Genomic DNA, 26,677 nt, shown 5'->3' with positions numbered 1-26,677 from the left:
TCTTATTAGCCATATGGAACCTTTTTAAAAAATATGGTTGTTGATAACTTTTATTTTTTGAGAACTACGGTTTTATATACTTTATCCATCCAACTATTGGGAGCATGGTTCTTAGTCTTAAATATTTACATCAGTTTCTTATATATCTTGGATATTAGACCTTTATCAGGGAAATTTGTTGTAAAGGTTTCTTTCTCCCAGTTAACTGTTTTCATTTTAACTTTACTGCTTTGATTTTGTTTGTGCAAAAGCTTCAAGTTTATATAATCAAAATTCTCCATATTATCTCCTTTGATCCTCTCTGTCCATTATTTTAGTCAGGATCTCTTTCCTTATCCATAGTTGTGAAAGTCATCTTTTGCTCAGTTCCTCTAATTTATTTACGATGTCACCTTCTAAATCAAGCTCAGGAGTTCTTGACCTGGGGTCAGTAAACTTGTTTTAAAAAGTTTGATAACTGTATTTCAGTATAATTGGGTTTCCTTTGTAATCCTATATATTTTATGCATTTAAAAATATTATTCTGAGAAAGGGGTTCATAGGCTTCACTAGACTACCAGAAGGGGTCTATGACACAAAAAAAGATGAAGAGCCACTGATCTTATCCATGTATTCATTTAGAGCTTGCTGTATAGCATGTGGTATGAGATGGCGGGCTCAACCACGTTCCTGTCGGACTGCTTTCCAGTTTTCACTATGCCTCCCTCCTCCCAATACTTAGTCTCCTTAGTGGGTGCCTTGGATTTATTGAACATTATGGTGCTATGTTCATTTTCTTCTGGAAACTTCTGTACTTAATGTATTTCATTGATCAACTTTTCTGTTTTTTAACCAGTAGCAAATACTTTTGATGATGATGGTTACTTTATAGGGTAGTTTTAAGATGTGGTACTGTTAGGTTGCCTTTCTTACTTTTTTTTTTCTTATTTCCCTTGAGATTTATAATCTATTCCCCCTCTAGATTAGGGATTCTTAACCTGGGATCTGTGAACTTGGTTGGTTTTTTTTGCTTTTGTTTTGTTTTTTTGGCTAGGCAATGGGGTTAAGTGAACTTGCCCAGGGTCGCACAGCTAGTGAATGTTATGTCTCTGAGGCCAGAGTTGAACTCAGATCCTTCTGACTCAGGGCCATTGCTCTATCCGCTGCACCACCTAGCTACCTCCATGAACTTGGTTTTAAAAATATTTTGATAACTGGATTTCAGTATCTTTGTAGTTCTATGTATTTTATTTTGTGAATTTAAAAACATTTTTAGAAGGAGTTCCTGGGCTTCACCAGACTGCCAAAAGGGGTTCATAACACAAAAAAGTTAAGATTGTCTTCTCTAGATGAATGTTGTTATATTGGAGTCCTATAACAACTGTGACTAATATCAGTACATTTTTTTTATGTCTTTATTTTTATAGAGTTTATACTAGTATAATTCTTGTATCCTACTAGGTGGTCTCAGATATTTTCTACGTTCTGTAGCAATTTTGGAAGAAATTTCTTTTTCTATCTCTTCCTTTTGGATTTTGTTAGTAATACACAGAATGTTTTAGTACTGTTTCCCCTTTTACTGTGCTGCTGCCTAATCCAGAGAGGAGTATGTGTTCACAAGGAGAAGAGTGGTCAACAGTGTTAAATGCTTCAAAGAAATCTAGAATGATGATGATTGAGAAGATATTAGATTTGGTGATTGAGTTCTCTGTGATCAGAATACATTAGGCTCCTTGGTATTTCTTGCACTAGATACTCCATCTCTTGACACTGGGGCATTTTCACTTGCTGTCCTTCATGCCAAATCTCAGCTAAAATTCCACCTCCTGTAAGAGGCCTCTCCCTGTCCCCCTTAATGGTAGTGCTTTCCTCTGAGATCATCCAGTTTATCCTGTATACATCTTGTTTGTACACAGCTGTTTGCCTGTTGTCCTCCCCCATTAGACCTTGACAGTCTTTTGTTTTCTTTGTATCCCCAGCCATTTAATTAGTGCCTGGCTTATAGTAGTTATTTAATAAATTCTTCTTGACTAACTGATTGACTTTGGAGAGAGCAGTTTCAGTTTAGTGAAGAGGTAGGAAGCCGAATTATAGACAGAAAGTTTATAGATGAAATAAGAGGAGAGAAATTGCAGGTGCTGAGTTTGTACAGCTTTTTCAAGGAGTTTGGCTGAAAATGGAATAGAGCTATAGATGAAAATTAGTAGTAAAGGTTTACTTTAAGGATAGGGGAGACCTGGGCAGGTTTGTAGGCAGTACAGAAGAAGCCATTATATTAGAAGAGTTTATCAGACATTCTTTGTTTTATACTTTATAATCATGAATATCATTGTTTTTAGAAAGCAAAACCAAATTGGGAGTGACTCGAGTAGTTTTGTTATTCATTCAGTCTGTGCTAGGTAGTGGTCCCATCTATCCTTTGATTATCCTCTTGCCCATACACTAAAAATTTCCTTTTCTTGTCCTTATTACTCATAAAAAACCTCAGCTCATTCTGGACTTTATAGTCATAGACTGTATTCTTAACAGAATTGTGCCATTTTTTTGGTACCCAGATTAGGGTTCCATGTGCATGTTCATTTCTCTTGAAATCATAGTTTCTCACATATATTTCCTGAAGTGATTTCTAGTTGAGAGTTATTTACATTTATTTCTATATTCTATATATGACTATTACAAATAAAGAATTTGCCTGTGAGTTTCCCATGTAGCCATATCAGTCTCTTTTAGATGCTCCTACTTTTTCCATTCAAATTATGTCAGAACTTTGTATTTGAGAATATCTATTCCATCTCTCTTGAGCAGTCTTCTTCTATAGAATCTTAGGCTTTTGTAATTCTCACATTCTGTCTTGTATTGATATGCAAGTGTTACCTCCCCTGCCCCATTTAATTGTGTAATTATTTATAGTTCTTTGTGCATATCTCATGCTCTTTATTTGATTATAAACTACCCTCAGGAAAGGAACCATGTCATTTTTGTTTCCCTAGTGTGGAACACTATGCATTGTACACAGTAGGCACTTAATAAATATTTGATTTTAATGATGCCTTTTATAAATATAGCTGGGGGAAAATGTTTTACGATAGAGGTAATCATAAAAGATAGAATTTCAAATGCATAAAATTAAAAGGCTTTTGCCTGGGATAGTGAAGGGAAAAAAATCTTTACATCAGATATCTATTAAAGAAGCCCGATATCCAAGATACTTAGGCAGTTTACACAGTATATTAGACCAAGGGATGGTCCCCAGTAAATTAGTAGTCCAAGGTTATGAACAGTTTCAGTAGCAGAATTGAAGAATATCAACAACAGTCTAAAAGATTATTTAAAATAATTAATTGTAAGAAAAATGTAAATGAAAACAACTTAAATTGTGGTACTTTGGAAAGAACACCAAATTTGGAGTCATTAGACTTGAGTTTGAATAAAAAATGAAGGTTTTGGATTTGATGACCCATGGACATCCCTTGAAGTTTTAAATCTATGAACCTGGGATCTCACATCCACCAAACTGGCAAAAGTGATAGAATTCAGAAATAGTCAATGTTGGTGTGGTTCTAGGAAGGCAAGTACAGTCATATGTTACTGATGAAGCTGTGAATTAGTCTGATCATTTTGGAAAACATTTTGGAATTTTTCAAGAAAAGTCACTAAACTTTTTAATATAGCCTTTGACCCAGCAATACCAGTATTAAATCTTCCCAAGAAGGTAAAAGAGAAAGGCTCCATATGTGCCAAAATTTTCTTCGCATTTTTTGTAGTTAGAAAATTTAGAAACAAACTTGTATGACCATTGATTTGGAAATGACTGGATAAATTGTGATATGTGAATAGATGTACTATTATTTGGTTGTAAGAAATAGTGAACATAAGGAATTAAGAGAAACACAGAAGACTTAAATGAACAGATGCAGAATAAAATAAGGGGGGAATAATAGATAAGCATTTATTAAGAACCTGTTACGTATCAGGCATTATGCTAAGTACTTTATAAATATGGCTCTGATAAAGAAAAGAATGCCAAAAGTGATTTGCTCTGTGTAATTGTAATGATTAATATCGCAAATCAGTAACTTCTCTAAATTCATAGGGATTAAAGTGACCTGTCCAGGGGCATAAAGCTAGTTTATATTCAGTGCATGACTTGCACCCAGATCCTCCTGATTGTGAGGCCAGCTTTTCTATCCATTATGTTATATTGCCTTTCTAATTCTGCTCTTTTAGGATTTATAATATAACTGTGCTTATTTTGTAGATACGTAATATTTTTCCTTTTTAAACGTCATACCTTATACATATGAATATTCTTTCCTGTTATACAAGAAAAAGAAGAGAATGAAGAAGAACCTATTTTTTCCCTTTACCCCAACAAACAAATAAATAAAAACATATTACCCACTTCTAGAAGAGAAAGTTATATTTTACAAGTGAGCACATTACATTTTATCCTAAAGGTTTTGTTTGAAATCACTTTTCAAAAAATTTTCTTTTAAAAATAATTTTGTTATGCATTTAGCTTTAAACAAACAAATCCAGATAAAGTGATAAATGTTAACAGGAGAGAGAGACAGACAGACAAACACAGAATATGAATGAAAATGAATGAACTTTCCCACCTGATCAGCACCTGCTGTGGTGCCTGGGAAAGGAGGGAATGGGGTTGGGTTAAAACTATACTGAGGGGCTTATACTCAGCTCAGAATAAAGGTCACTTGGAACTTGGGCAGTTAAAGGTGGGTTTGGAGTGGGGGAATATGTGTGTAGGGGGAAGGTTAGGTGTAGTTGTGTTGGAGTCAAGCCTCACAATTAGCTATCTTGGGGAAGATGAGATGAGACCTAGCTTTTTGCCCTATGATTGGCTAATCTTATATGCATCCCCTTGGAGTCCGGCCATGACCTTCCCAGATGACCTCTGTGCCAACTTTGAAAATCATTGATATAATGGATAGAGCCTGGTCTTAGAGGCAAGAAGACTTGGGTTAAAATACTGTCTTGGACATAAATGGGCTTTGTGACTATGGGCAAGCCTCTTAACTTCCAGTGCCCCAGGCAACTCTCTGAGTGTAAATTAAAGAAAAGTTACTGATTTGTGACAGTGAAGGGAGTTCCTTCACCTACACCAATGAAATCACAGGCCTGTATAAATAAATAATTGACATTTATATACTACATTCACATTTATAAGATGTTTCAGTGATTATTTATTTTTTAAATGATAATTATATTCTGTTGTTGATATACTATAGTTTCATTCAGTTATTTAAGTGTTGGTTGTTGGCAGTTGTGCAGTTACATATCAACCTGCTGTATATATTTTTTGAATAGATTACTTTTTTCACTATAATATTCAGGGTACACTACCAATAATGAGGAGGCCATTTTATATTGTTAACTGCTCACAATTTACCTGAGGAGATAAGAGATAAATAAAATTTTGGATTTTACCAAATTTAATCCAATGTGATATTTTCTTTGTTGCTCGTTGATCTGGAGAACTAAATCCAACAATGAAAACCACCTGTAATGTCTTCATAAATATTAAGATAAAAAGAATGCAAATATGTATTTCCACATATACTTAAGTATACATATATGTATATTTTGAAAACTATATCTGTGATTAATTCTACTTTTTTGTATATTGCCATTTCTATTCACTAATAGAATCCATGATGATTGTTTCAGTGTCAGTCTATCCTCTCTTGATAGGTCATCCATCCTGTTTAAAGTTCTCTCCAGAATTAACAGTTCGAGTGAAGGCCTTACGGTGGCAGTGCATTGAGTGTAAAACATGCAGCTCTTGTCGTGACCAGGGCAAAAATGCAGTAAGTGCTTTTCTTTCCTGATTAGACATTCTGTTTATAAATAGGTATTTGGCATTCTAGAGAGAATGTTTAAACAACTTAAAAGAACCAGATGTTTTCCTGATACCCTTAGGTAAGTTCGAAGGACTTATTTACGTGACATTAATTGGCATGCTAATTACAGATCATTCTTACCTTTGAATTAAAGCAAGTTTTTGTAAGGAGCTGTATTGGACAATACTTTTTTTTAGGTTAATTCTGGTTATTACATGTATTTGAAAGTAGTGAAATTGTAGTTCCTTAAAAATATCCTATAAAGTACACCTTTGCGTTAATTCACGTTGGTCTCCCACTCTCTTAGTCCAAAGTAAGGAGGTGTCTTTTTTCATTGATTTGATCCACATTATTCAAGAATGCAACCCAACTCTAATGAGGGTTCATGAAGACATGGATCAGGTATGTTTTGTCAGGCATGTTTTGTTACATAACCTTAAGCAGAACTACCTTTTCTTGTTATTTTTGTAGGATAACATGCTCTTCTGTGATTCATGTGACCGAGGTTTCCACATGGAATGCTGTGATCCACCACTCACCAGGATGCCGAAAGGTGATGAATTCTGAAATCTAACTGGAAAAGAAAAGGGGCACTGTGGAAGTGGGGTGAAAGATAACTTTCTCCACTTCTTAAAATAAGAGAATTCTCTGTAGCTTTCTATTTGAGAATGCTTATATGTAGGAAAACACTTGTTTCCCTGAAGTGGAGGTAGTCTTCCTATTTATACATGTGAGAATTCCTGTAGCATGAATTTAATATTGCTTGTCTGTAATTTTCACAGATCATGTTGTAGAAGGTATGGTAACTCAGTGTCAATATTTGATAATTCTTGGTTTCATTTCTAACCTTTTTCAACCCTCTTCCTATGATTTGTAGCATTTGATCTGAGGCTGTTACCTTGTTGGTAAAAGAAAGCCTAGCATAGGTCGTATGCTGAGTTCCTCTGGTTCTGAAGGTGGGAATGGCTTATATGCTACACTGTTATGCAAGTATTTGTGGGGAAAGGGTCAGAGGTGTATGTGTGTGTGTAGTGAATAATAATAGAAAGGAAAATGTCCTTGCTCTTCCTTGCTGTCTTCCCTAAGTTTTTTTATTTTTTTTAGTTGGAACAGAAAGACTATATTGCTTGTATAATTTTATGAATGATTTTGGACAATCTTGTAGAAGTTAGACCTTCCTAGGACTACCTTGCATTTTACAGGATTCAGGAAAATCTAATGGCATTTTTGATCAGCTTAGTGTTTTCTGAAGTGTTGAGACTATTAGTACCATCACTGGTTTGACATAAGATTTTATTTTCTTATAGGCATGTGGATATGTCAGATTTGTCGACCTCGGAAAAAAGGAAGAAAACTTCTACATAAAAAAGCAGCACAGATAAAACGGCGTTATGCCAATCCAATAGGACGGCCCAAAAACAGGTTAAAGAAACAAAATACAGTGTAAGTACTATTTGTAGGAGGATCAAACAGAAGAAAAATGGAAGAAAGGGCCTATTCTAAGAAGATTTATCTATCTTCCTTGAATAATTTCCATAGTACTAATTTGTACTTTTATAAGAAATATCCCTGTTCACTTAGGTGAAGTTTTAATTATTTCATTCATTGTTTCCTTCAAAGACAACAGTGCATGATAGGTATGAAACTGTTTAAGCAAAGGCTAGATGGTCATCTGTCAGGGGTGTTGTAGAAGGATTGATTCATCTTATGAATCTAAGACTTCAAAAGGACTTCCAAGACCATCTTGTTCACTCCAAGAGTACCCTTATTTGGAGAATTCCAGTGAAGGAGAAACTACCATCTCCCACAACAGCCCATTCCACTTTTGGATAACTTTCATTGTTTGGAAATTTTTCCTCACATCAAGTCTAAATTTTCATCTCTGCAGGTTTTGTCTATTGCTTCCCCTCTGAGGCCAAGCAGAATAAGTCTAATCCCTCTTTCACATGACAGCTTCTCAGATATTTGAAGGCAGCTGTCATGTCCCATCCCCTTCACAACCCCCACTCTCTTAGTCTTTTCTTCTCCAGGCTAAAAATCTCCAATTCTTCCAACTTCATGATGGATCTGGGCCATAATATCATGACACGCTTTCAGATATCATGTTTCCCCTCCTCTCCTTCCCCCAACACACACATATCACAATCTCTTAATGGAGCCTAATGTGTCAGCAGCTTTCTGGGTTGCTATAACATACTGTTGACTCACATGGACGTTGCAATCCACTAAAACTCCCAGATCTTTTCCAGAAAAATGATTTATATAACCACCCCACTCCTACCCTTCTACTCTCACCCCTCCATTTTGTGCCTGTGAAGTTGATTTCTTGACTTTAGGGGTAAGAACATAACCATATAAAAATTCATCTTAATTTGATTTGATGATGTAGGAGTTAAGATCTTTTTGTGGGCTGTTACTTACTGTGTTACTTATCGCTTCTAGATTTGTGACCTCTGTAAATTTGATAAGCCTTTCATCACTGCCTTGATCTCAAATGTTAATTAGCCATTCAATCAACAGACATTCACATTAAGCATGTACTCTGTGCCAGGCACTGTGCTGGCATTGGGGGTTACACAGAAAAAAATGAAAAAGTCCCAGCTCTTAAGAAGATTAGTATCTAGTCTGAGGAGACAGAATGCACATATATAGGTATACATAAAACGTATATATACAAGATGGTTACAAGGTAATTTGGAGGGGAAGATACTATCAGCTGTGGGCATCAGGAAAGACTTTATAAAAATGGTTCCTGAGCTGAGTTCTTGAAAGAACCTAGAGATTGCCTGAGGTAGAAGTGAGGAGGGGGAACATTCCAGTCATGGAGAAAGGCATGGCAAGAAGAAGATGAAGTGTTGCTTATGAGAAACAGAAATTCAGTGTGGCTGAATTATAGGGTATGTTGAAGGAAAGTAATGTGTAATAAGATTAAGTTAGGACCAGATTCTGAAGGGTATGAAATGCTAAACAAAGAAACTTGTATTTGATCTACAGTAATGGAGAGCCACTGGAATTTATTAAGTAAGGGGATGATATTGTAGGACTTGTTTTTTAGGAACATAACTTTGGCAGCTATGTAAAGGATGGATTGGAATGGGGAAAGACAGAAGCTATTTTAGTAATGTAGGTAAGAGATGATAAGGGCCTGCACTAGGGTGGTGGTTATATGAATGGAGAAGAGGAGATGAATATGACAATTGTGTGAAGATAGAAATGACAATTTAGCAACTGATTGGATGTGTGTTATGAATAAAAGTAGTTGTGGATGGCTCCAAAATTATAAACTTGGGTGATGATGATGCCCTTGAGAAGAAATGGGAAAGTTTGGAAGAGAGTTGGCTTTAGGGAAAGATAATGAGTTTTCTTTTCAACATGTTACATTTGTTGAAACATCAATTAGTCAATTTTTATTATTGGACCAGAACTTAGGAGAGAGACTAGGGCTGATGACATAGCAATGGGAATATTTTGAGTAGTGAATTAAGCCCATCTGAAGTGATGAGGTCACAGAGGGAAAGAGGTGAGGAGGAGGGGGAGGAGTGGGAGGAGCGAGAGAGGCAGAGGGAGAGGAAGAGGGGAGGGATGGGAGAAGGGGAGAGAGAGCACAAAAAATGGTGACAGATAAGAAGAGGGCTCAGAATTAAGCCTTAGGTTCACCTGTATTTAGAGGTCATGAGGTCATGATGTGTGTGCTGTCCACCAAAGGAGATTCAGCAGAAGGAGACATAGCTGTCTCAGTTATAGCAAAAGGAATGTTTGGATAGATAGAAGGAGAAATAAGTGAATAGTGTCCTGAAAACCCAAAGAAGAGAGAATATCCATGAGGAGAGGATGGTGAGGAGTTTCAACTGCTTTAGAAAGATCATAAGGATGAAGAATGAGAAAGGACTGTCAGATTTTGCACTTGTATCATTGGTAACTGGGGAGAGATCAGTTTCCATAGAGTGATGAGATTGGAAGCCAGATTGCAGAGGTTTTAGAAGAGAGTAAGAGAAGAAGTAGAAGGAAGTAAGTGTAGACAACTTAAGGAATTGATTGAAAAAGGGAAGAGAGCTATAGGTTGATAGCTAGCAAAGATGACGGGATCTAGTAAAGGTGTTCTTTTTTTTTTTAATGAGACTTTAATGGGACCTGAGTGTGTTTGTAGGCAGCAGGGAAGGAACCAATAGTAACATTGAAGATTAGAGAGATGCGATAATAATGGAGATAATCTACTAAAGGAGATGAGAGAGAGGGATAGGTTTGAGACATGTGGAGAAAAGGTTGACCCTGGAGTAACAGAAGGGACTACATCTTCATCAGAGATTGGAGGAAAGGAGGAAATAGTTGAAGATGATGTCACAGTAGTTTAAAACAAGAGGAGGAGAGTAGGGAGTTTGCAGCAAGTGATCAGTATTTTCGCTCTGAGGTTTGGGGGTGGGGTGTGGAATTACAAGGCTTGTAACAGCTGCAGTGAATGAGATAGAAAATCACTTTGAGGAGAATAAAAGGATCAAACAAAAATCACTGGAACATTCTACTGGAGACTTTAAAATTTGTTTCATTAGAGATTATATTTTGGGTATAGCCAATAATAAACTAATTCCAAATCCACTTAACAGTACTATCATTTAGATTTCTCCATCTCCACAGGAATAGCATGAGAGGCTTTGCCAAATGTTTTGCTAAATCTAGTAAACTGTATTTGTAATATAGCCCACTGAGCTACCACTTGCTAGCTCTTTGACAATTCCATTCAGCATGGTGTAGTGGGATGAGGAGGTAGCTTCCGAGTCATGAAGACCTGGGTTCACAAGTAACCTCTGACGCATACTGTTTTTGTGATTCTGGGCGATTTGCTTAACCTCTCAGTGCCCAAGGAGATTCTCAAACTCTGTACATTTCAATGAAGGTGGCTGATTTGCTTTAGTAGAGGAAGTTTTCTAATTGAGAGTTTCTTATACTAATGAAGGCACAGATATAGTCCCATTCTGTCCTATTTGACTCACATTTTTTTCTTCATGCCATTCTCTGGCTACCTGCTTCTGTATTCCTACCCCTGACACTGTCCTTTCCAGGGTCCCTTGATGGCAACATTATTTGAATACTTTATCCTCAGTTAGCAAGGATCTAGACTGCTGTAAGTGGTGGGAGCTAAGTTAGCTGTGAAGATGGAATAGAAATCAGAGATTGATTTTTTTGCCCTTTGGTTTTAGTTTTTTTGTTATCTATAGGATATTGAAATCATAGAATTCTATGATATTCATAGAGAGAACCTTGGATATCAAGTAGGCCATTTACCTCATTTTTATAGATGAAGAAACCAAGGCCTAGAAAGGAGAAAAGAATTGCCCAAAGTCATATAGGCAGAACCAAGATTTGAACCCCAAATCCTTTTGACTACAAATCCATTGTGATTTCTTCTTCCTTTTGTGAATAATAAGCTTCATGAAAGAGGTGACTGGTAAGTTGGACCTTAAAGAAAAGTAGGGGCTTCAGTAGACAGAGATGAGGAAAGAATCCATTTTAGCATGCATTCTAGTTGTGAGCAAAGGCAAAGAGATAGTAACTAGCGAGAAGAGAACAGGGGACATAGACTTATATAGTTTGGTTTGTGCCGTAGCCTTGAAAATATGATTAAATATACCTTTAGATTCGTAGGGCTTTTTGCCTTGGCCCTTCTTAACAATAACTTAACACTGTCATGAAGATAATGCACTTGAAATATGAGTGAGCATCAGCAGTCTAAGTATATATGCATCAAGTGCTGTAGTTTGTATTTTGTATTAAAACGTTTTTATTAAAACAGTGGTTTTTGAACTCTGGGCTTCTGGGCTAATGCTAATTAGCATATTTTAATTTTTGGCCATTGAAAGTCACCATGTAACACTAAATTGAGTATAGCAATCAAGATTTCTTTAGGGCAGAGTGTGTATAACTGTAATTCTTTTATATGCTTTGCCATAAAGCTAGAATTGAATCTGTAAACTCATAGACTTTTTGCTTGATGGGACTTTAGGGGGATCATCTGGTTACAAGGCTTCTTAAGCTGGGGTCCATGGACCCCTTAGAGGTCCATGGATCGATTTCAGAAAGCCCATAAATTTGCATGGGAAAAGAATTACATCTTATCACTAACTGCTAACTGAAATTTAGCATTTTTTCTGTTATTAATGTAGGCAACAAACCATTATTCTGAGAAAGAGTCTATAGGCATCACCAGATTGCTAAAGGGGTCCATAATACCAAAAAAGTTGAGAAGCCCTGATCTAATATAATCCCTTCACCATGAAGTGGGAGAAACTGAAATGTAGATGTTTCCTTCTTTGTATTTTTGTCCCCATAGTGAGTAGACCATGTTAAGTGCTAAATAAATTCTTGTTGATGGGTAAGAACTGGAAATGTTTTAGAAATGTTAAAGGTGAAATTAGGCTTTACATTTATGTAATAGGGTTGTGGATGCTTCACTTAAAAATCTTGCAAAGAAGGGTCAGGGGTAGGAATACAGAAACAGGTAGCCAGAGAATGGCATGAAGAAAAAAATGTGAGTCAAATAGGACAGAATGGGACTATATCTGTGCCTTCATTGGTATAAGAAACTCTCAATTAGAAAACTCCCTCTACTAAAGCAAATCAGCCCCGTCATTGAAATGTACAGAGTTTGAGAATCTCCTTGGGCACTGAGAGGTTAAGCAAATCGCTCAGAATCAGACAGTATGTGTCAACATTTAGAAGTAGAATCACACTAATCATGTGATAAAGCAGAGGCCTCAAAAAACTTTCCTCATCCAGGACAGCATTTTGATATTTTTCTTTTTTCCTGATCATTCTTTAGATCAAAAGGCCCTTTCAGCAAAGTTCGAACTGGACCTGGTCGGGGTCGGAAACGTAAAATCACTCTCTCCAGCCAATCAGCATCTTCATCAGAAGAAGGCTATTTGGAGCAAATGGACTTAGACTTCTGCAGAGATGGTAGTACACCCTTGAAATTCAATAAGAAAACCAAAGGGCTCATTGATGGCCTTACCAAATTCTTCACCCCCTCCCCTGATGGGCGGAAAGCTCGTGGGGAAGTGGTGGACTACTCTGAGCAATATAGGATCAGGAAAAAGGGCAACAGGAAATCAAGCACTTCAGAGTGGCCCGCAGGTAAGGGTTTGCTCACTTGTCAGCAAAAGCGTTCTTAAAAGATCTGTAATTTGGAATCATATTAATTATCCAAATTTGATTTCTCTGTGCATAGAAGAAACATTTTTGGCGATAAGAAAAATTGTCAAAGATAAGAAAAAGTTGTTAAAGATACAGATTTAAATACAGAAAAAGGCCAGAGATAAATTTTAAGAATATGTTGGCTAAAAGACTGGAAGAGGGGAGAGAATGGTTTTTGATGGAGACTTTGCTTGCTGATATTTTGAACATAGATACTGAATCACTGCAAGAGAAGTGTGTGGCGCATCTGTGTCTTATCAGAGAACCTGAAAGTATGGAGATGGGTAAAATGCTGGTGACTGTTAAAGGTGAAATTAGGCTTTACATTTATGGAGTAGGGCTGTGGATGCTTCACTTAAAAATCTTCCAAATTTATTTTTAATTTTAAAAAATTAACGTTGTTTCTTTTCACTGGTGTAGGGTCACAGTATAAAAAGCATTATTTACCAAACTAAGCTTCTACTTTTCAAAGCATAAAGTTAGTAACTCCATAAATTTATGGCTGGGAAAACACCAGGTCTAACACCAGGTCTAACATATAGGTCAGTCAAGAAAAGGCTTTTTTAAATGAACTGTGCAGACAAAGCCAACAGATAGCTTTAGTTTACACTTTACCTTAATTCTGGAGACCTATATGATATGAATGAGGTAGAAAACAATTGCATAGAAAGGAAATAAGGAATAGAAGACTGAGATACTTTAGAAGTTGAATGACAAAGGTATGTTCTTATATACTGGTTAGAAAATTTCTTACCTTTGTCCCCTTCACTCTTGAATATATATTGGCAGGTGGCTGTATTCACTGCCGCCTCATTCCTTTTTGATCCAGCACTTGATTTTTTGAAGTGCAGAAGGGAATCCTTTGTATTTTCAGTTCCATTGGTATTTTTTGTTAAAATTATCGGTCATATTATTTTATCACTGTAAGTTGACTCATACATTAAATCACAGGAAAGTACCTTAGATTGTTTCATGATTTTAAAAGTTAACGTGTTCATTGGCTTTAAAATAACTGATGAATTACTGATTCTTTTCTTAACTTACTGTCTTCTTGGGCAGTCAGTTAGCTTTTCTGAATTTTGATACCTTCATTTATAAAATAAAGCCATTGGACTGGATAGGTGATCTCTAAGGTCCCTTCTAGCTCCAGTACTCTATAATTTCTCTTTCTGCACCTTGTTAATGAGTTTTTTAGGTGAGTGGGAGATCAGCCCACTATTCAATCAAGAATATAAACAGTTTCTGTGGTGTTTCACTTCCTTTCCAGCTAGAATGTGGTCTTCGTTGGGATCAGTCACAGGATCATAAATATCAGAGTTGAAAGGGACATTAAAAGTTATCTAGTTCAATCTATACCTAATGAAAAATTTAAATTAATTCCACACTATCCCCAACAAATTGTCATCCATCCTTTGCTTGAAAGCATCCAGGTGGGGGGGAAGAAGAGTCTCCACTAACTCCTGAGACATCATTTCCACTTTTTGATAGCTTTTGTTCAGAATTTTTCTTTTCATTGAGCCAGTATTTGATTCTCTGTAGTATGTTGTGCCTAATTCAGCCCTTTGAGTGTAGTCCCTTTCCCATATGAGCCTCAAAAGACTTGAAAATAGTTGTCAAATTTCCCTGAATCTTCTCTTTGCCAGGCTAATCATTCTTCCTGTGGAGGATCCTCTAGTTCTTCACCATCTTTGTTACTACCCTTCTTTGAAAGTGTGACAGCTTGTTCACATCCTTCCCCTCAGGTTTGACAACTAGAATTGAATGCAGGTGTGGTCTTATGAGGACAGAACAGAGCAAGAATCTTAACTTCAACATGTCTCCCTTCCCAAACCCCCACTTCAGGACCCTCTATCTCTTTTCACGTAGCCTAGGATAGCATTTAGCCTTTTGTCCCTGCCCTTCTACTGAAATGGACCTCTCTGAGATCACTAGTTTCCTTCTAATGGCCAAATCTGAGGTTCTTTTTCTTAGTCCTTATCCTTCCTTGATGTCCCTAACACTGGATTAACTCTCTGTTGTTGACTTCCATGACATTATTTTTACCTGGTTTACTTCCCACCTTGTCTGACTATTCATTGTTGGATTCCCAGAGGTTCGTTCTTTAAGAAGTGCTCCAAGTTTCAGGCCTCTTATCTTCCCTCTCTTCATTTTCTCCTTTGGATTTCACGGATCTCATCCATATTCTTTGTGTGGGCTAGGACTCTAGGCCTTGTGGAACAGATCATAATACAAAGTTTTTAAAATAACTATTTTTTATGTAAAGTAAATAGAATGAATTCACAGTTGAAGTCCTATAATAGGTGTGAAAATCTGCTTTAATAACCTTCATAATTTTCTGTCTTGAGTTGAGCAAACATCTGTGTTTTTTTGGATTGTCTGTTACTTATTGTGGTACTAAAAACGTTCTTGCATACAGCTGCATCATGCAGTAAGGGGCATTAAATTCATAGCTTCAGATTTTAATTATTTCTTTCAGCTTAGGAATGTTGTGAAGAGTGTGTCTTTGACCTTTCTTTGTGCTTTAAATGAGTAACAGAAAGCCTATAAGTAGAATTCATGTGAAAAGAGCCTTGTGTCACAAATTGCTCTTTTCAATCACATTCATCCACAGAGGAAATGATAATATCAACAGTGTCAACTTCAGATACAAAAGATAATGATCTACATAAAACTCAGATGCTCTATTCATAGGTTTTGTTTGCAAATTGAAGATGTTTTGTTCAGCAGATTGTTAACATAAATTTCTCATACCATCCAGAGCATTAGCATATATGATTCTCAAGTTTGTGGATTTTGTGTTTCAAAAGAGCATCTAGTTTATACAATGAATTGTTGATTACATCTCTATCAAGTACTTCATGACTACTGGGTCTTAAGATAGCTTCTACAAAAGCTACCTTTCTGCAGGGATGAGAATGTAGTATTCTTGTGAAGTTCTCAATAAGTAAAATATTAAAAGAGCCAAATATCCAAGCCTTTTATTCAGTTTTTCTTGGTATTGAGACTAATGAGCTCCTTAACATATGCCGCAATTCCCTAGTACTAGGGGCATAAGAAATATGTAAGCTTTGGACAGTGACAAATAATAGAGACATAAAACTATAATCTTTATACTATGTCAAATTAAATTACTTGTGTTCCAGTTTCCTTTTTCTCTGTATATAGCATAATGTAATGGAATTTAAAATAAGATGTGTGATGTTTATTAGAAACATTAAGTCAAGTCAAAATACAAACATTATGTTTATATGTACATATAGCTACCTTTAAGGACAACTATCTTAAAAGTTTTGAAATAGGTATAGAACTTTAGATTGTTTTTATAATCTGTAACTTCTTTCTTTAATTTATAGACAATCAGGATGGCTGGGATGGAAAACAGGAAAATGAAGAGCGACTTTTTGGAAGCCAGGAAGTCATGACTGAAAAAGATATGGAATTATTTCGAGATATCCAGGAACAAGCACTGCAGGTAAAGTCAGACATTAAGGCTAGCAGATTGTATCATTTTTCATGAGTGGTGTAGAAGAGCCGATTTTATTGGAAGTAGAACAGTGGGCCACTGTTAATGTACTTAACTATAATTTTCAGTGTGCTTGCATACATGTAGTCCTACTGGTTTGAATATTATTTTTTAGTCCTTGTGGATAGCATTCTGTGATAAACTACATTGTGTGTGTGTGTGTGTGTTTGAAAGCCTAATAAAATATTCCTTATATTCCAGTAGTGGAAGAGCTCTTTTTCCCTTCATTGTATATATCTTAGAAAGCAGATAGGACCTGATGTTTGGGGTTAGGGGCTGACTAGAAACTCCTATGACAATGATAAGGCATCTTTTATCATTTTTTGTACCCTTCTTTTCTTGTCTTTTCTTCAACCCCTTTTTATAAGCTGACTGATATGGCTTAATTCCCCTTTAGCGATATAGGGGTAGAAAAAAGGTTTTCCACGGATTAGTGTGTAGGACTCTCTCTCTCTTTTTTTTTTTTTTTTGGTGAGGCAGTTGGGGTTAAGTGACTTACTCAAGGTCACACAGCTAGTAAATGTCAAGTGTCTGAGGTCAGATTTGAACTTGGGTTCTCCTGACTCCAAGGCCAGAATTTTATCCACTGTGCCACCTAGTTGCCCCAGTATGTAGGATTCTTTACACTATATTAGCATACTTTGTGATTTGAGGCAAAAACATAACGGTATTTGATCCTTTGACCACCAAAAACAGCACATACTGTCTTTATATATAATTTCTTATATGAACGCATTTGTAAATAAAAGAGTGTGTGTGTGTGTGTGTGTGTAAAACCTTGATTATGGCACTCAGATATTCAACATTAACAAATTCTAAAAACTGGAATTAATGCTCAGCAAATTTCCTTATACATAATTTGTCTACATTGTCTTGAACAGTGCTTGTCTTCAGATATTTGTTTAATTAAATCAAACAGCCAATTATAGTTGTGAAAACACAATTAGTTTCAGTTATGTTTAGTGGTAGTATCCTAAGATTTATAAGATGGCAGTGTGTCTCCATGGAGTTAGTGTAAATGAAGAAAATGAGGCAGTATAGTGTAGTGGAAAGTGTATGGTGTAGTTGGACTTGGAGGTAGGAAAGAACAGGACAGACTGGAGTATGAATTGTAAGCTTCTCTGCTGTTTTCTCTTTGCCCCACGCTGCACCCCTGCCAGCAGTGACCACCTAAGTGTTCATAGGCAAATGTCTCTAAGCCTCAATTTCCTCATCTGTGAAAAAGGAAATAATAATAATAGCTATACTATCCACTTTACAATCTTGGTAGGAGGGTCATATGAGATAAAGTCTGTGTAAAGTACTTTGCAAATTCTCATAGCATGATATAAATTTTACCCAAAATTAAAGTGTATTGAAGCCATAGGAGATTAAAGCAGTTGCTGATGCTCAAATAAGAGAGTGTTTTGAATGTTCCTAAAAGCGATAGATTGGTAATGTTAGTTTTGTTTATTTATAATGTTGACTTTATTAAGGACTAAAAGACCACTTAGATAAAGATTTCTTCAGCATTTGCTTCAGTAACTTATAGAAAGGCAGCTACATTACACTGTCTGTCTTGCATTTTTGGGCCCTCTAATTTTGTGAGACAAAGACAAAAGAATAATAAGTCAAGATAATATTAGGAATTTAATAAAGCAAGTTCCAGTGTGTATTCAGGGGCCATCATTGTATATTTAATCCAGTGTCACAGATTTTTCTTTCTATCATAGTACAGTAATTAATCATAATATTGATCCTTAGTTATTAAATTATGCTTATTACCTCCTCTTTACTAAAGTAGCAATGTATATAATAATTTCAGAATGTATTCAAGAGGAATGAAAAGGTCTTGGTGCTTAAAGGTAGCAGACATTTTCATTTTCCCAAAATTACTAATTCTTCAGAAATGTAATGTTATAGATATGTTACTGCATATAGTAGAAGGTAATATTATATATTTAAGCAAAGAAAAGTGCAAGGTTCTGTGATAATGGACCAATTTATATTATCTGGAGCAGAGTTCTCAAATATGAAGTTCGTAACATTCACAGGTGGGCCTGAACCAGATTAAAATGTAATTGGAAACTACTTAACAAAATAATTAAAAATATAATAAAACATAGATAGTTAACATTACATTTTAAATCCAAGTCTGTATGTGGCTTACTGGGATTATGTACAGGTTAGTGGCACCTATTTCTATTGGCGTTTGACACCACTGGTCTAGAACAGGAATTCCTAGACTGGGTCTGTGAACTTTTTAAAAAAAAATCTTTTGATGACTGTTTAAATATAATTGCTTTCTTTGGAATCCTATGAATTTTATTTTGTGCATTTAAAAACAGTGTGAGACAGGAGTCCATCGACTTTAGCAGTTGCCAGAGGTGCTCATGATATACACAGAAGTATTAAGTTTCCCTGGTCCAGTGGAATAGCAATTTATGAACATATTTATTCTTATTTTTTATATGCATATGTTCCTATAGGATATATTTAGTCCTAAGGAAATAAGTAGAAGTACATATGGAACATTTAGTTAAGCTTATGCCCTGGAACTATTTCGTTAACCATCTGATGGTATGGTGCTCTTAAAAGACTATCCACATATGAAGCAGCTTCTTTGCTTTGCATTTTATAGAATAGTTGGGTTTACATTTATTACTGTGGGTGTATAAATAATATGCCTGGCTATAAGATCTTATCAGGTATCAAAATATGATGTGGTTACCTTGCTTGAATTACTTACTTCTCAGTCCAGAATGATGGCACTGTTTTTGTTGTGACACTAGGAAGTTGTTTTTAAAATCTTAATGGTGTAAGATTTTTTTTTCATTTTATGTAAAGGCAGCTTTCTTTGCACAATTATCCCTACAAATGAGGCAAACTAAATATAGGCTATAAATTATCATGTAAAATATGATAGGGAAGTTTAGTTGTTCATTCAACAAGTATTTATTAGCCATTTAAGTTTTGTTTCACTCTGTAAGAGGTGGCTTTAGGCATCCCAAAATTAATCAGCAGTAGGTATCTGCTTAGCAATGCAATGTTCTTGTTCGTATAGGGGATACATAAATAGTAAAAGATAGAGTTCCTGCTTAGAGCTTATTTGAGGAGACAGTGCTAAGTTGCATGATACAGATGTGATACATAATTTGAACATACTATCAAGAAGACCTAGTCCTGCTAAGTGCCTTCATCCATCCTTACTTCCCTTCCTACTACCCATCAATGCTATAGGAGCCACCACTAGTACTGGGAGCTAGAAATCTTCATTCGTGTGTTACTTGGCAGATGAGCTGAGATGGACCTCCTGATGTAAAATCATACGCTTCTTGATATTAGGAGCCATGCCTTTGTTTATCTTTCAGTCTCCCCTTGTGCCTAGCACAGTATAATAGCACTAATTGCTAACAATTATGTAGCACTCATTATGTGCCAGGCACTGTACTAAAGCACTTTACAAAATTATCTCATTTGGTCCTTATAACAGTCTTGGGAGGTAGGTGCTGTTATTATCACTATTTTGCAGATGAGGAAACTGAGGCAGACAGAGGTTAAGTGACTTGCTTAGGGCCACACAGCTAAAAGGTTTCTGAGGCTATATTTAATCTCAGGTCTTCCTGATTCTAGGTATAGTACTCTATCCACTGTACCACCTTGCTCTACTTAGTAAATGTTGAATGAATGACTGAATGTATTCCTAGAGTCCAAAGTTAGAACTCTGAATACATTTTCTTAAAGAAATATGGTTACAGAGGAGTTAGGTTAATAATGTTAATTATGGTACTTTTTTTCCCCAGGAATATTAGGAGTTTATAAGCTATTAGGTTTTTATTGGGTAACCCAACTCCCTAACTGACATGTATTATATTATTTCAGTGGAAACTTGTGTTTTTAGTTCCAGTAAATGGCTTACAAATTAAGTTGGTGGTTGTATGTGCTAAGGAATGCAAAGCAAGAGAGTAATTGAAATGGTGTGGGAGGTTTGTTGTTGATTAGATGTTGCAGATGTGTGAGAGACATACATAAGACTTGTTATGACTCCATTTAGGGTTTTTTTTGTTTTTGTTTTTGTTTTTCTTGTTTGCTCTTGGCACTGGTCAGATGTATCTGGAACATCGTGTTCAGTTCTGGGTGCCAAATTTTTTAATCTTTTAATTTTTAAATTTTATTAATTTATTTTGATTTATCAACAATCACTTCCATATGTTTTTGAGTTTAAAATTTTTCTCCCCCTTCCTCCCCACACCACCCTCTGCAAGACGGTGCCCAATCTGATATAGGCTGTACATTTACATTCCTGTTAAACGTATTTTCACATTAGTGAAGTTGTAAGTAAAAGTTAAAACCAATAGGAGGAACCATCAGAAAGAGGAAACAAAACTCAACAGAAGAGAAAAAAAAAGATAGCGATTCAACTTTCACAGTTATGATTACTATCTGTGTCTTTTTCTCCATCCTTTTTTCCCCCCTGTTTATGCTTTTCTTTCTCCTCTCTCCCTTGCCCTCTTCCCCAGTATTTTGCTTTTGACCACCATCTCCTTCAGTCTCTCCTCCCTTCTATTATCCCCCTCCCCCTTCTTCCCCTTGCCCCCACTGCTTCTTCCCTCTCTTCCATTCCCCCCTCCCTTTTCTTTCCCCTTTTCCCTCCTACTGCCTATAGGGCAAGTTAGATTTCCATACCTAACTTGAGCCAAATCTGATGAGAGCAAGGTTCAAACAATGCTTACCCCCCTCCCTTCTTTCCCTCTGCTGTAATAGGATTTTCTGTCTTTTCCTGTAATGTAATTTACCCTTGTCTGTCTCCTCCTTTCTCAGTACATTTTCTAAGATCAAACTAATCCACTTACTTGGATCCATTTAACCTGCTTGATTAGATTTTTTTTTATCATTACATCAAAGTCAACTAATATCCACCCCCTTTATGTATACTCCTTTAACAAGGTGTAATAACAGTACAGTTCTCAAGAGTTGCAAGTGTCATCTTGCCCTTGTAGGGAGTTAAACAGTCCACCCTTATTAACAACATTTTGTATCTTTCTGTCCCATTTACCTTTTTATGTCTTTCTTGAATCTTGTACTTGAAGATCAAGTTTTTTGTTGAGCTCTGGTCTTTTTATGAGGAAGGTTTGGAAGTCCCCTATTTCATTGAATATCCATCTACTCCCTTGAAAAATCATGCCCATTTTTGCAGGGTAGTTGATTCTTGGCTGCAATCCAAGCTCCTTTGCCTTATGGAATATCATGTTTCATGCCCTGCGGTCTTTTAATGTAGAGGCTGCAAGGTGCTATATAATTCTGACTGTGGTTCCATGATATTTAAATTGTTTCTTTCTGGCTGCTTGAAGCACCTTCTCTTTCATCTGGTGATTTTGGAATTTTGCTATTATATTCTTGGTGTTGTGAATTTGGGATCTTTTTCAGGTGGTGAGTGGTGTGTGCTTTCTATGGTTATTTTACCTTCTGGTTCTAGGACTTCAGGGCAGTTTTCCTTTATGATTTCCCAAATGATACTGTCCAGGCTCTTTTTTTCATCATGATTTTCAGGTAGTCCAATAATTTTTAAGTTGTCTCTCCTGGATTGATTTTCCAGGTCAGTTGTTTTACCTATGAGGTATTTTATTGTTTTCATCTGTTTTTTCATTTTTTTGTTTCTGTTTGACTGATTCTTGTTCTCTCATAGAGTCATTAGTTTCCATTTGTCCAGTTCTAGTTTTTAACAGATTGTTTTCTTCTGTTAGTTTTTTTCCTTCCTTCTCCACTTGGCCAATTGTATTTTTTAAGGACTCTTCTACCTCTCTCATTAGACTTTTAAAATCCTTCTCGAGTTCTTCTAAGAAGGCTTTTTGGGCTTCAGACCAGTTCATATTCCCTTTTGATGTTGCAGCTGTGGGTTCGTTGACAATGGTTGTCCTCTTTAGAACTTCTGTCTTGATCTCCACTCTTCTCATAATATGAATCTGTGGTACGTTTCTTTTTACTCATGGTTTCTTTATTCCATGGCCTTTAAAGAGATTGAGCTGGGGAACAGAGGGCACTGACTCAAGCTTCTTGTGTTGGGAGCCTAGGTCTTGGTCACTGGCTTTGTGTGCTGGGGCCTCTTATGTTGGCAGTTGGAGGCTGTAGGGTTTTGGCAGTTTACTTCATGTTGGGCTGTAATCAGCAAGGCTGGAACTTTCAGGCAATTCTAGGTTGCCTGCTTTTCCTTTCCTTTAGCTTTCTTCAGCTCCTTTTAGATGGGTGCTGCAGGGTGTTTATCTGCCTAGGGCCCCTTGCAATGCTGCCTCCCTCGTTTCTGCTAATGCACTGGGAGATTCCTTTGTGGTAGAGTGTGGAGGCAGCTGGTGGTTTTCTGAGCTGGTTTCCACCGGTTCCCCCACCCTCACTTGGAGGTCCAGGTGTTGGTGTTTGCCCGCTCTACCACCTGGGCTTCAGGATCTCCTCCTGGTTGACAGTTGGAGGTAGTTCTGACAGTTTACCTGGTGTTGAGTTGGAATCAGCAAGGCTGGGACTTTAGGAAGACTCTAAGTTGTTTTCTTCAGCTCCTTTCAGATGTGCTTATCTGCCTGGGGCCCTTTGTAGTGCTGCTTCCCTTATTTTTGCTGAGGCACAGGGAGACCCGTTTGCTGGGCTGCTGTACTGCTTTTCCCCATCTTTCTTCTAGTTCAGGTTTTCCAGGGGTTTTTGTTTTTTTTCTAGGATGATATTTTCTGGGTTTTCAGAGGTTGATAGGGGAGGGTGAGAGTGACTACCTTTTTAGTCCACCATCTTGGCTCCTGGAAGCGGAAGTCCATTTAGGGTTTTCTTGGCAAAGATTCTGGAGTGGTTTGCCATTTCTTTCTCCAGCTCATTTGACAGATGGGGAAACTGAAGCAAACAGGGTTAAGTGTCTTGCCTAGGGTTGCACAGCTAGTAAGTGTCTGAAGCCACATTTGAACTCAGAAAGATGAGTCTTCATGACTCCAGGCCCAGCACTGTATGCGTCGTGTCACCTAGCTGTTCTCATGTAAGGTTTAGAGGAGTTCACTTTTTAGATCTTTTAAAGAAAGTAATGTCTACTGTGTGACCCTGGGCAAGTCACTTAACCCCAACTGCCTAAAAATAAATAAAAATTAATAAAAGTCTATATTCTTATCTCACAATAATTTCCCTACATTTTCTTCTTCTTTCCCTTGTAACAAAGAAAAATAGTTAAGCAAAACTTGGTTCTGTCCAGGGATGCCCTATTTGGCTTCCAAAAGCGTTTGGCAGCTGAATTCAGTTTTGGTCCTGGAATCTGTATCCTGAATTCAGTTGCCATTTTGTATTGTTTTTATTTGCATGATTGTAGTCATTGTAGATATTGTTTTCTTGGTTTGCTTATGTCATTCTCAGATCATATGAGCCTTCTCATTTTCTTTGAATGCCTCACTTGCTATTTTTATAGCATACCATCATATTCATATCCTAATTTGTGCTAAACATTAAAGGAAGTTATGAAGCTAGATTTTCAGAAAGAAGGTGATAGGGCATCCAGCTTGTGCAAAGATACAGATAGAAATGAGTGATGTGTATGGGAGCAGGAAAGGAAAAACTTTAATGGAAAGTACAGTTAGGTTGGCTCCTTTTTATGAATTGTTTATGTTCTTGAAGTCTGTTTTTGTAATCTCATTGTTTGGAGCTCAACAGGAACTTTACTAGAGTAGCAGTGTTCTAAAAGATGGTTCCCAAGTCATTTCACTGCAGTACAAATAGACAATTCAGATTTAAACTCTGTAAGCTGAATTGTCTTTATAACTTTTTTCCCCCTAAAGCAAAGATTCTTTCCTATTTCCAGTTGGGATGACCAAGAATAGTTATCTGATCCTCCCACCTGCAGTCCCAGCAATAAGAAAGTATCTTTCTGGCACCCTCTCACCCTCACTCCCACCTAGCACTCTAATGGAGTGGTGTTCCTGGAGAGTTGTTGAGAGAGGCAGCAGTAAAGGAGACCATAGAGGAAAAAAATGGCATTGGGTAGGTTGCCAATTTTGGGGGGACTGTATTTACCCGCAAGATTAATAACCCATTCTGGCTTTGGTTATAAAATCTGTTAATAGTAAAACATTTTCCAGAATCTGGCAGATGTAGAATTTTTACTTTCTTAGTTCCAAAAATAGAGCATTCAGTATAACATTTTATCTATCTTGACTTACTCCATTCTAATCTAGAAATAGATCATTAATAACAACTAAATATTTGATAGTCTTAACATTTAAAAAAACTGCCTATAAAAATGAAGTCATAGATTGATATTAAAGCAGTAGAACTTGAGCTAGAAATTTGAAAAATATCCCTTTAAATTGAGTTGGAAACTAGATATAACTCTTACTTAGGACCATAATACATTTAGTGGAAAGATAACCTGGCCAATATTTTAAATAAGGTGAAATTGTAATAAATTAACAGGTTAGTATTCTGGGCAAGGATTGGGTTAAAACTTAGTTTAGGCATAGCTATTGCTGAGTTAACGTATGGAACTTGGCTAACCTTCACCTGAGCAAACGGAAATGCGTAGACAGAGTGAGTCTCTGAGGAGGGCATTGGGGATTTGTAAGGGGGTGCTGTAGAAGGAGTGGGAGGGTGACTTTTGGGAGGAGAAAAGAGAAAAGGAGCATGTGCAAAAGCATTTCTAAGTGAGGAAGAATCAGGGTAGATGTAAACATTGTGGACATTTTGGTGTCTCGTTTGGTGCAGACTTGTGGTTGTTGTGATGTGCAAACAATTGTACTGGAGCTGGCTTTCCACATCCACAGTGGGCATTCACCTGGAGGAGAGAGGGGAAGCCGATGGGAAGTCATTCACTGAACAAGCAGTAACACCTCAGGTCTATCTATCTCCACTTCTTGGGTTTCTTAGTGAAGCTTGCTTTAGGAAGCCATTTCTGGACGCAGTTGTACTGATATTTTTTCATTTGTGTAATTAGCTATTTTTTGTTATGTAAAGCTTTGAAGATAGAGTCTAAGATACTATATTGTGAATTAGGATGCTTGATTCATGAAATACATGTTTGTTTTTTAAAGCTTTTTGTCAAATGATTTTAATTTTGATTTTGATTTTAATCACTGTCCTGTATATCGTGACTTTTGACCTTGCTGGTTATTATAAACTGAGTAATACAACTAAATAATTTAGCCCGGTTAACATTAGGTTCTTGCTTTTTGTTTAGAGGTGTCTAAGGCAAAATGACTTTTTTTTTTTTTAATTTGGCTATCTTCCCATTGTGAAACCTGAGACAAATCCCTTGGCTATTTAATAAAAGGGAAGGATGGCAGAGACTGACAACAGCTTTTAAATGAGTTGTTGTGAAGAGGCATTTTTCTTGTAGTTGGACTTACTAATACGAAATTACTGAATGACAGTCTTTTCTTTTATAGTGGTTACTTTTTTTTTTGGAGATAAAGCATACCACAGAGAAACTTCATTATGACCCTAGTCTCTACAGTGGCAATGGTTGTTTGTGTTGCGCCCCCCCAACCCCCACATGTAAAGTTTTACACAGCTGTTCTTTGTAGGGGATGAATTTCTGATATATGTGTGTGAGGAAGTTAAAAGAACTAAATTCAGAATCTGCCTCATTCTCAGTAGTTCTTTAGCATTTCTGTAGTAGGTGCTATACTGGACTGTATTTGTATTCAAGAATTCACAATCTAGTCTTCAGGTATTGAAAAATTAGCTTGTGTTTGAATTGTTTAGACTGAAGAATGTCCCCTTAAAACCATTGAAGACTGTAGTAAAGAGTTAATAGAAACTGCTAAACTTATTTTCCCCTGGATAGACTAACTTTATAGGATATTCCAAGGGTGGATTAGGCCATATAATTATAAAAAACATGCCACTTGTCATATCCCTTGGAAGGAAAAGCGATAAAATGTACATATCATAGGACAACCATCTTGAATAAAATGGTCAAGTCTTCAGGTGTAAATTGTAAGAAAACTTTAATGGCTATGAGAATTTTTTTTATATTTGTGTTTTGTGATATTCTTAAATGTCAGGCATCTCTAAAAAAAGTCATTTTTCCTTCTTTTAGCTGTCTCTTTATCTGTGTAGAATCTTTTACATTTTGTGTGTTGAAATAGTGTATGCAACCTTGACAAGTCTGTTTGTCTTTTTATTGTATTTA

General features: G+C 36.5%; 1 protein-coding gene across 1 annotated transcript in view; it reads left to right on the top strand.

Annotated features, from left to right (window-relative positions):
* Positions 1-26,677, top strand: part of KAT6A (lysine acetyltransferase 6A) — a 154,015-nt gene that overhangs the window by 76,783 nt on the left and 50,555 nt on the right. The window contains 5 exon segments of the mRNA XM_020969560.2: positions 5,692-5,807; positions 6,312-6,393; positions 7,148-7,283; positions 12,655-12,968; positions 16,382-16,500. Coding sequence (XP_020825219.1) covers positions 5,692-5,807; positions 6,312-6,393; positions 7,148-7,283; positions 12,655-12,968; positions 16,382-16,500 — 767 coding nt within the window.

The sequence above is a fragment of the Phascolarctos cinereus genome, unplaced genomic scaffold (genome assembly GCF_003287225.1).
Source record: "Phascolarctos cinereus isolate Bilbo 61053 unplaced genomic scaffold, phaCin_HiC Scaffold_2;HRSCAF=192, whole genome shotgun sequence".
In the NCBI taxonomy this organism is placed as follows: domain Eukaryota; kingdom Metazoa; phylum Chordata; class Mammalia; order Diprotodontia; family Phascolarctidae; genus Phascolarctos; species Phascolarctos cinereus.
The sequence above is the reverse complement of the archived record's forward strand: the minus strand, read 5'-3'. Positions and strand labels throughout refer to the sequence as shown.